We start from the raw sequence: 10,339 nt of genomic DNA, 5'->3' as shown, positions 1-10,339 counted from the left end.
TCGAGTCGCAGAGGCTCCCTTTAGGGGAAATAAAAATACTGTAGGGGTATTTAAGCTTAATAGGTGGCACGCTTAGTAATCGTCCTCTTCAATACTCGGTCAAACTGAACCTTTGAGCTTCATTGGAAAGCCTCAACCGCTACAACCATTGTCTTCTTCGACAATCCTAGTTCAAAAGAACTATCATACTCCACCATAAGGAGTATACCCACAGCATACACCTTGCGTCAATGCTAACTAATGTTTGTGTCACATCTTTGCATCCAAGTCAATGCCCACGTCACACCCTGCATCTCTACCAATGCTCGTGTTACAACTGACATCAAAGCCAATGCCCATGTTACACCTTACATCAAAATCAGTCAGCGCATCTATGCTTTTGTGGATATGCTAACAATTAACATCCTTCAATATGACGTCTCAGACACACCATTAAGATATTCCATATCTCATCTCAAATGAGAACATTCTCTCTACACTTGGAGAGACATTGTCAGCACGTGTCTCTGGGTCAAACTCAACACATGAGTCCATATCTTCACCTTGATCCTACTTCAGTACATGAATTTCTGGGATTCTGGATCAACATATATCGCCCCCACAACAATTTCGCCATGTTTTCTTCTCTTTCAACTCATCTACTATATCTTTGCCACTACCTTTGACACACCTTATCTAGACACCACGCCTTCATCAGCTTTAGCCATTATCTGACGTCTGGGTTAAAAGTCATCTACCAATTGGCTCTAATACCTTTTGTTGGTGCAACAAAAGCGAGCATTGTGAAGATCTCCCAACAGATACTCATAAGATAGAGTAAGTAAAGATATCACCACCAATATTGGAAATTATACCTAAGCCTATCTATAATGGGTGAGGATCCTCTTTTATATTGGATAGAGAAATACATAAAAACAAAAGGAAAAATAGAATAAAGTAACACTTTTACCCTTTACTATATTATATTGCACTTTTGGTCTTAAATTCAAAATAAAAAAATAATAACTTACCTATTACTAGAAATGATCTTTTTCAATCTCTATCCTTTCCAATTTGGGTCGGAGCACCATGCAACAATGCGATAGAGAAATGCCAATGGCACAACAACCACCCATTTTATTGAGGAAGAAAGATTTTACACTTATGTTTAGCATTTTGATTAAAATTAAGATCATATGTTCTACTTTATATATCCATTTATGTATCAATTTAATTAAAAAATATTAATTAATAATAAAATTATAAAATAAAAATAATATTTTTATATTACTCAACAAATTGATGGACTAAAAAGGTAGGAACATGATTACAAATTATCTTTGTTCCTAGAGAGGTGCAATCTAATTCCTATACCTTGCGTTTTCCGTGACTATGATTTGTCAATAATAGACTCCAACTGTTCATGGCCTTCATTTTCCTTTTGTAAAGGCCCACAAGTTGCCATCTTAATGTTGCTATTGAATATATTGCATGTTATGGCCAGGGAATAAAATGTTTTTTTTTTCCGGTTGGTGTATATTTTATACTTAAGTTTTTATGAAGTTTCTATCTTCTTATAAGAAATGAGATAACTCCAAAACCAATCACAACAAGATATACCACGTCATACTTAATTTGCCTACCAAAATATTGATAAGTTATAAATTTTTTTAAAAAGCAATAACAAATGAATTTAATATATGTTATCTATTTTTTTATTATTAGTACATCATTTATCATTCATATATTATTTGTAGGTACTCCCGTTTATTATTAAGCAAAAATAACAAATACAAATAAACAATAAATAATCATATAAAACCTATATTGATAGTACAAAAATATTAAACTCATTAATACCGCAGGATAAAAATATATTACTTTTAAGTTAAATATATGAACCTATATGACATATAATTTTTTTGGACCCATTTATTCTTACATATCCATTCATTAGATAAAATATATATATTAATATTGATAATGCAAAAGTTTTTATATGTATCATACATTTTTAATCATAATTTATTATTAGAAAATAATCTAAATAAAATATAGATAATACACTAATCATATATAAATCTTTATACTATTAATATATAAATATTACAATCATACAATAATAATATATAACCTCGTTAATATGGCACCAGATTTGGAGTACCGATGTTTTGGATTTTACTTCTTTTTTACAAAATAAAACACAATATAGTCTTTCGTCAGTTTTTTGTAAGAAAAGCAAAACTAGTTTTTAATTTGTAAAAGACATGAGAGCTTGTTAGATTATTACTTTTTCCTTCACTGGTCTTGCTTAGTTCCTTTCTCATTCCCTCATGCATCTTCATCTATCTCTTTGTCCCTTCCTCCCCTATCTCCAAATTACCTTTCTGTCCCTCGTCCCCACTAAGTTCTAACATTGTCCAAACAACCAGATCCATTTTCTGTCTCCCTCCACATTTACGCTTTCATTTATTCACTCTCACAAACAAACTAAACTCTCTTTTCTCTCTCTCTCTCCAAATTACACTATCAAACACTCTAAAATCTCTTCTCCCAAAGCCTTAGTTTAATTTCTCAATCGCTATTTCACTCTCCACCAAACTTATCCAAACACACCGTTGACCATAACTTCCTTCTGTTTTTGAATTTTGAGCTTAGAAATGTTTGGAACTGGTTTGAACTTTGGGCGTGGTCGTGGTGAAGGTCGGTTTAATAACACAGCGAATTCTAGACAGAATTTTAAGAGCGTTAACAACGATATGCTTCGTAGAGCTCACAGTGACGTCACGGAGAATCGGTCTTCGGTTACAGAGAAACCAACCGATTCGGTGAACCGTGTGGAACCAGAGAACCGAACCGGGTCTGAGGAGGAGGAGGAGGAGAAAACAGTTGCAGTGTCGACGTTGAAGCAATTGAGTAATCTGGAGCAGTTTTTGTTGGCGATCCAGCCACATGTTACTGTTCACTCTCACTCTAAGGTTGCCTTAAATTTTTTTTTTTTGGATTTTATTTTTACAACTGCTGTTAATTGTTACTTAAAGCTTCGCTTGTGAACTAATTGAGTTTCATTTGTGTGGTTAGTGATTGTAGTTAGTGTGGTTTGTTGCTATTGTGTGTAATTTGATCGCATGTTTGCATTATCCGAAGAAAGGCCACGGGCTCATTCTCGGTTTGGAGGAGTGGATAAATACCTCTGTGTGGATGTCGTGGGTTATAGGTGGACAGAAGTCACTGTGGTACCCTAGGCCTGGGTTTTCAAGTTGACCTGATAGCTTCAGTGGCTTGATTTGGTTGGACTAGAAGGGGTCAACCATAATGGGGGTCTTTCCTTGAATTTAACGATCGTGATTGGGAAGACAGGTTGCGGTTGGCCTTGGTACAACTATCTTGGCCATGGGAACAATTGGATCATTTGAAATTCGATTTATAATTTACGCCAGCGGTTGCAACCCATGAATTTAAGGGAATGTGTAATGCTTGAGGCTGCATTTAATTTTGAAAGGGATTTAGATATGGAGAGGATATTTTGGTTTAGAAGGAATACAAAATAACAAATTTTGCTTTCAATAAAATAAACGGAACAATTGGATGATACGACAAATTTGCTGATCTATGCTGTACGAACGATCTGTACTGTTGAATCATGTAGGAATGTCTGAACCGTTAATTACTAAAAACTCTGGTATTTTCAAAAGTGTTAAGTGTAACCATTTTTGCAATGTTGTTTTTTGTAAGTTTGAAATGTCTTTCGTACTGTGCGAGTGCACGATATTATACCAAATTGACCGCATAGGCCATTTCCTATTTCTTTGGCTGGGCAACATGTATGTGGTTGTAAATGCAAAAACTTTTGTTTTCCTTCTATTTTAATTGTTAATTGAATCTTGCAGAGGACCATGAGAGCCTTAAGGCCATGCGACGTGGAGCTTCAGCCTTACTTTGTTCTCAGTGATTTGTGGGAATCTTTCAGGGAGTGGAGTGCATATGGTGCTGGAGTCCCTCTTGTACTAAATGACAATGATGGTGTTGTTCAATATTATGCTCCCTTTCTATCTGGAATTCAAATCTATGCTCAGACGGTGAAGCCATCTGGAAAGTCAAGGTACGCAGCTTTGTTTGTGCCCTATTTAAATATTAATGTTAATGACTGTTTGAAGTGGCGGCTCCAACATTTATATCCATTATTTTTGTGGGGAGCAAATCTAAATACAAGCCCAACATTTATATCTAATATTGCAACTTTTATTTTAAGGTGTTTATATATTTATTATTCTTTCAAGATTAATTTCATTTTCATATTATTGTTTCCTTCTTTAATAGACAACTAAGCGAGGACAGTGTTAGTGATTTTAGGGACTCAAGTAGTGATGGTAGCAGTGATTGCGAACCTGAAAGATCAGTGAAATACTTGAGAGAGCAAAGGAATATCCCCCCTCGGTTAGATGAGATACCTCGTCGGATGGGTAGATTATCCTTGCGAGACCACCATGTTCCCCCACAAGATGGATTTTCCAGTGATGATGGCGATTCTGTCAACCATCGAGGCTACTTGCTCTTTGAATATTTTGAACAGGACCGTCCTTATATGCGTGAGCCTTTGGTTGATAAGGTGTGTTAATTTGTTCTACTCTGCTTCCTTCTTTTCTTTGCGTCAGTTTACTGGAAAAGAGTTATGGTCATTCCTTTTTTGCTCAGCTTTGTTATTATATTTTCTTTTGTGTGGTGGTGGGATAGATTTTGGACCTTGCTTTAGGCTTCCCTGAACTGATGACACTCAGAAGTTGTGACATGCTACCGTCAAGTTGGATATCTGTAGCATGGTATTTTTCTTTACTTTTGTGCTTGGCATATAGCTTATAGATGAACATGTGAATGACTTAATTCTATTTTTTTTGTAGGTATCCGATTTACAGGATACCAACTGGTCCAACATTAAAAGATCTTGATGCTTGCTTTCTGACATACCATTCTCTTCATACACCTGTGGCAGGTAAGATGGATTTTTTGGGTTTTGCTTTATAACACAGTTTGAGCAAGATAACAAAATAGCGTGTCTCTTATTTAGTTGTTTAGGCTGTTAGCCTTAAGACATGAGCTAGCTTGTGATGTTATTATACTCAGTAACCCCCTCCCCCAAGAACCTCTTATTCTGCTATCAATAGATGCATACCTGATATATTCCATATTTTGGATCGCCGACCTTCCTTGCTTCACAATCTTCTGTTTGTATGGCTAATATCCAGGGTTTTGTTATCACTTCTTCAAGCACATTTTTGAGTATCATAATGCATCATTATGTCTTTCAGTGGATGGTACTTTGCATGTTTCTTGCCCTAGATGTTGCTTCACTGTATTTTAAGCAAATATATGTCCAAACTTTGTAAAAAGTGACCCCCGCTCCTTTAAAATGATGTCATTTTGGATTAGTTGTGGTTATTTATTTGCTCTCTATATTACAAAGGCTTGTTTAAATTTTGGGAATGTTTCTATGTATGCATGGTTCCATTATCAGTGCATGATAATAATTTCCAGGGCTTAGTTATTGTGAGATGATGCATATTTAAGGGATAACCAGTAGTCCATTTTTTGATTTTGCATCAGTTGCTTTAATGAGACACTATATTTTCAGGTTCGCAAAAAGTGCAGGCTCCTGTGGCCAGACATGCAACAGAGACAAAAGCTAGTGTGTATAAAATGTCTTTACCTGTTTTTGGTCTTGCTTCATATAAGTTCAGAGGACCTCTGTGGACTCCTAATAGTGGATATGAACACCAATTAGCTAGCTCTCTTTTTCAGGCTGCTGACAACTGGTTAAGGCTTCTCAATGTCCATCACCCGGATTTTGTGTTTTTCAGCCGTAGATGATATTAAAGTGACTAAACCATTTTACTTGAGCCCTTTAAGAAGCTGACCTAGTTATTTGCCAATACCAGCTTGGCCCATATCTTAGATATATACTTGATAGGTCATAGTTAATCACCTATTAACAGAAGGAAAAACAAAAAAAACAAAAATATGTTACAATATGCCCTCTGTAATTCCCTGCTTTGTTTCCTGGAAAGTTATGGTCACAAAAGTGGCAAAACTATGGACAAGCATCAGTTTTAGCTGTTCAGGTCACTTCAGAATGTTTTCATGATGGATGTGCAGCTTCACAAGTGCTGTCAGATATTATGCTGTTCTTTTGTTTCCCAACAACAATGATACCCAGATCTGTTGTAGTTTCTCAACTATATTTATGCTGGTATGATATTAGAAAACATGCTGCATTTTTTTCAGTTCTGATGATCATTACATAAGACCTAACTTTAGTTTGTTGGGGGAATTTTAGTGGAAATGATATTAGATGGCTAGTCATGTTTGGATTTCCCCAACATTATATTTGAATCCTAATAGTTATGTTTTTTAGATGGATCATTCTCGTGACTGTTTCCTTTTTCCCGCCTGTTTTATTGATTTAGTTGATACTGCCAATGAAATTGTTTCAAAATACTGCCTTGAATTACTAGCTATGCTGTCGGTGCTTGCCATGTAATTCTTCAACTAGCACAAATCATGTGTCACAAGACTCATACGTTATCAATGAAAATATAACATGTATATTTATTATGCATGTCTTGTTTTTTTGGATAACATCACTAGCAGGCGTTAGAATATTTTCCAATGTTGAACTCAGTTTTCCAAAGAAGCCGTTAGAATAGGGAGAAAGACAAGCTGCCATTTAATGTGTTTGAATTAGATTAAATTTTGGATTCCACAACCTATAATAAGAATCTAATGACAGAGAGCTTTTTAGAAGATAAGGAATCATTCTTGTAATAAACCATAGTTTCCAAAACTTGGCTTTACTAGGTAAAAACATAAAATATAAGCAATTCTGCCATTTTAGTCAAGAAATTCAACTCTACTTAATGGCTCTTGTATCCTTGTCTCCAATAATGTCTGAGAACATATCAGAACTCATTTAACTGTTCTATGGACATATTTCCCATCAATTTCCTAGCAACCTTTTCTCTCTCCAGATTTAGCTTGGTTGTATAAACTGAGCCATTCCTAATTGTTGCTCCAACCTGCTTTAGCCTATTCTCTTGCTTCAAAGTCAATGCTGTATTTGCATGCATGCTAGCAAGCAAAACATTATAACCTTTTTTCATTCATGCATGAGTTTGACTGGATAAACATAAATACCGGATACCATCATGTAATTTTTTTGCTGTTAAATTAAGCTTTTTACTAACCTGTACAAAGCCTACTTCTGCTTCTAGTTCAGAACATTGGTTTGCAATAACTTGAAAACCAGACTTGTAAATATTTCTAGCAGCTGAGAAGCCTTTTTAGGATGACTTTTCTCCTTAGCTCCAGTTCCTCACTAAGCTTTGTGGCTCTTGGCACAAATGTTGGGCAGCTAAGATTTTTCTCATAGGCTATTACATCCTTAACAAATTGCTATTCCTCATCTGGGAACAGAAAATATTTTTGTGGCAGTTTATCTAAATTGCACAATGGTAGGAACTGAAAATGTAGCAATGTTACCTGAAAAGCCATAGTGCATCCGGGATAATCAAATTCATCACTACCTGAATTTCTATTCTGTCTGGATGACATTGAAGCCCCATAATAATCTTGCCATCTTCAGGATTATTAGTATTAGGGTGATAGGGTAATAAAATCCTTCAACCAAACCATCTCGAGCAAATTCTATTTGAACAAATCTCTATGCTAGCTTCTTAATTAACTCCCTGATGGTGTTAACTATTTAAAGGACGTGACACTTTTATAAATATAATTATGACATGTTATCTTTCATTGCAATTATAAAAAGAATAGCTTGTCTCTCTCTATTACTAGAGATGATGCTGGTTCAAACTCCTTTGTCGCAATTGTGAATTATTTTTAGATCATGTCATTCCATACCATACCTTGAGGGCATAAGATAAAAAAATGCAAATGCGTGATCTAACAGCTTGTTGCAAAAAATAGGACTCTGTCCATTAGAATGAGACATTATTGAGCAAGTCAGAAATAGGGTTAGGGTTGTCCTGAGATTTGACCCAAAACCTTAAGGCATTAGGTTTATGGGTCCATCCATGCTCTTTAACTCATTCATTTTTGCTCAATGTGGAATTTCTTCATCCACACTTAGAATACCCAACAAGGGTTACCAACAAAATTTACAGATTTGTTCTTGCAGATTGTACGGCGAGACACAATGAGAACCCTAGGCAAAACCATTGAGAGATTGGAATTGACCATGCACATGGAGAACTTAAGAGGACAATCTTTTGATTATTAACTGCAACTTGATTCAATCATTTACAAATCTGATCAAGGATTGGACTGTCCATTCCGATACTCATAACAATGGTTATTTCCTTATTTTGATTCTTCTGTCATAAGTCCTTAAAGGAAATGAGTCTCAAAAATACTTTTGGACCACAATCTTCAGAGTATTAATTACACGATAGTGGCTAGGTATATATCTGGATGTGGACTCTGTCCAAAGTTGAAATTAGCCCATCATAAACTATTTTGAGAAAGAAAAATATTATGATCTGAATTGCTAACAACAATGGTTTTAATATAGGATAAGATTCTTTTAAATTGAGTTTAGGAGAGTTAGCCTCATTTACCTGTGGATGTTCCCGACTCGGACATGATTGCCTCCAGTGCGAGAATACATATGGGAAACCAAAAAAAAAAAAAAAATTGAGTTCACATATGTAGTGTGTAAAGTAGGGAGTATCTTTACCCCAGCAAAGGAGTGATATTCTGGCAAGTTTTTTCTCAAAGCAACAATTAATGATCTAAAGTCCGAACCTATAATAACCTCACATATAAAATGGGCATTCCACTTTACCTATGACCAAATAATTATTGTGTATAAAAATGAGGAGTATACTTGCTCAAAATTATCAAGACTTAAAATTATAATATACTCCTTTTTGATTACTTTGAATAAGCAAACTTAAAATATTTTTCTTTTAGCTTGATATCTTTCGGAATCCTACAAGTTTAGTAAAAAAATGAATGAGGCCTCGGCCTATAATTAATATACCCTAAGTGCACCACTCACCCCAAATTATAATTTCATAATTAACATTATGAATCACAAGCTTACACGCATGAAAGAAAAAAAGGAAGATAATATAGAATACTCTCTAGTTGTTCATGAGAAGGAAAAAAGAGAAAAGGAAACGAGCGCCTTGTCAATCAAATCCTTCCATTTGCAGCACAATACAATAAGACGCGCACTTTTTGGCTTAAAAGAAAGTGTGTCTTGTTTTCTTTTCGATCGTCCACAAAGTCTTTATATGATTTGTATCTTTCGTTTGGTAACTGGGAAAATGTCAACAAATAGATGCATTACCAATGAAAAGAAAACACATACCCCGATAGTGTAATAGATTTTTATACTGTTACTATATTATTCACCATTCCATTTTACAACCATTGAATCATAAATAAAAGTAATACAAATGAATAGTGGATGATACACCAATTATATATAAATCTTTACACACATAAATATACACACTAAATAAATAATTAAGAGAAACGTAGATACACGTAAAAGCTAGGAGGCATTATTGCACTTAGCAGATGTCTCTAGACTCTACTAAGGCTCTACCTCAGATTAGCGTTTATTTCTTTTATTACTGAGTTAGAAGCAATGAGCTATACTTAATCAAGCTTTAGATGATAGAGTTTGAGTGTTAATAACTTAATATGAAGCCCAAAAATGTTGATTTTTTTACCGAAGCTCACGCCTTTGCATGCAAAGAAACATGAATAAGGTTGGTCTTACAGGAATGAATAAGTGGTCAAGATCTACCAATAAAGGGTTAAGGACCTTAATTTTGGATTTCAGCTGGTTGATTATAAAGTTAAATAGTAATGTTACTAATACACTTTTAATACTTACACCCACACTCTTTACTGGAAAATAAATAGAAATGGAAAAAAATCATTAAGAATTAAGAGTATTGGTGTTAAAGTATAATATTACTTAAAATAAAATATCTCTTTAATAAAAAAACTCTTGAGTAAAATAAAAAATGGAGTAACCTTCGGTCAGTTTTATGAGGGAAGGAGGAGGATAGAGGTGCGCCGACAAGACAACCGTGTTCTTGCTTTGTTTTATGACTTCTTTCATCAACCGTAGTAAGTAAATCGGTCCCATAAAAAATCATACTAACACATATTGTCAAAGTGGTCCCAGAATATGTTTACACTATATACTTTGAGCTAGAGATAATTACATGTACCAAACAAATTAATTATCCATCCATATATGATAGATACTCTACAAATACAAAAAAATAATCTTGTATAGAGTTTTGTTTATATTTATATATATATA

General features: G+C 34.6%; 1 protein-coding gene and 1 pseudogene across 6 annotated transcripts; one reads left to right on the top strand and one right to left on the bottom strand.

Annotated features, from left to right (window-relative positions):
- Positions 2,485–6,336, top strand: LOC109336596. Of its 6 annotated transcripts, none has more exons than XM_019573293.1 (7): positions 2,485–2,957; positions 3,870–4,081; positions 4,324–4,406; positions 4,470–4,588; positions 4,714–4,799; positions 4,878–4,969; positions 5,609–6,336. In XM_019573293.1, exons 1-7 carry the CDS (start codon positions 2,640–2,642, stop codon positions 5,842–5,844), a joined length of 1,146 nt encoding a protein of 381 aa, XP_019428838.1. In that variant the 5' UTR covers positions 2,485–2,639; the 3' UTR covers positions 5,845–6,336. The 6 variants fall into 6 exon arrangements, with proteins under 6 accessions (XP_019428838.1, XP_019428837.1, XP_019428834.1 ...); XM_019573292.1 differs by having other exon boundaries at positions 4,300–4,406; XM_019573294.1 differs by having other exon boundaries at positions 2,487–2,957; positions 4,333–4,406.
- LOC109335402 lies at positions 6,928–7,984 on the bottom strand (annotated as a pseudogene).

This window comes from Lupinus angustifolius, chromosome LG20 (genome assembly GCF_001865875.1).
Source record: "Lupinus angustifolius cultivar Tanjil chromosome LG20, LupAngTanjil_v1.0, whole genome shotgun sequence".
NCBI lineage: Eukaryota > Viridiplantae > Streptophyta > Magnoliopsida > Fabales > Fabaceae > Lupinus > Lupinus angustifolius.
Note: the sequence above shows the minus strand (reverse complement) of the source record. Positions and strands in the feature narration are given on the sequence as shown.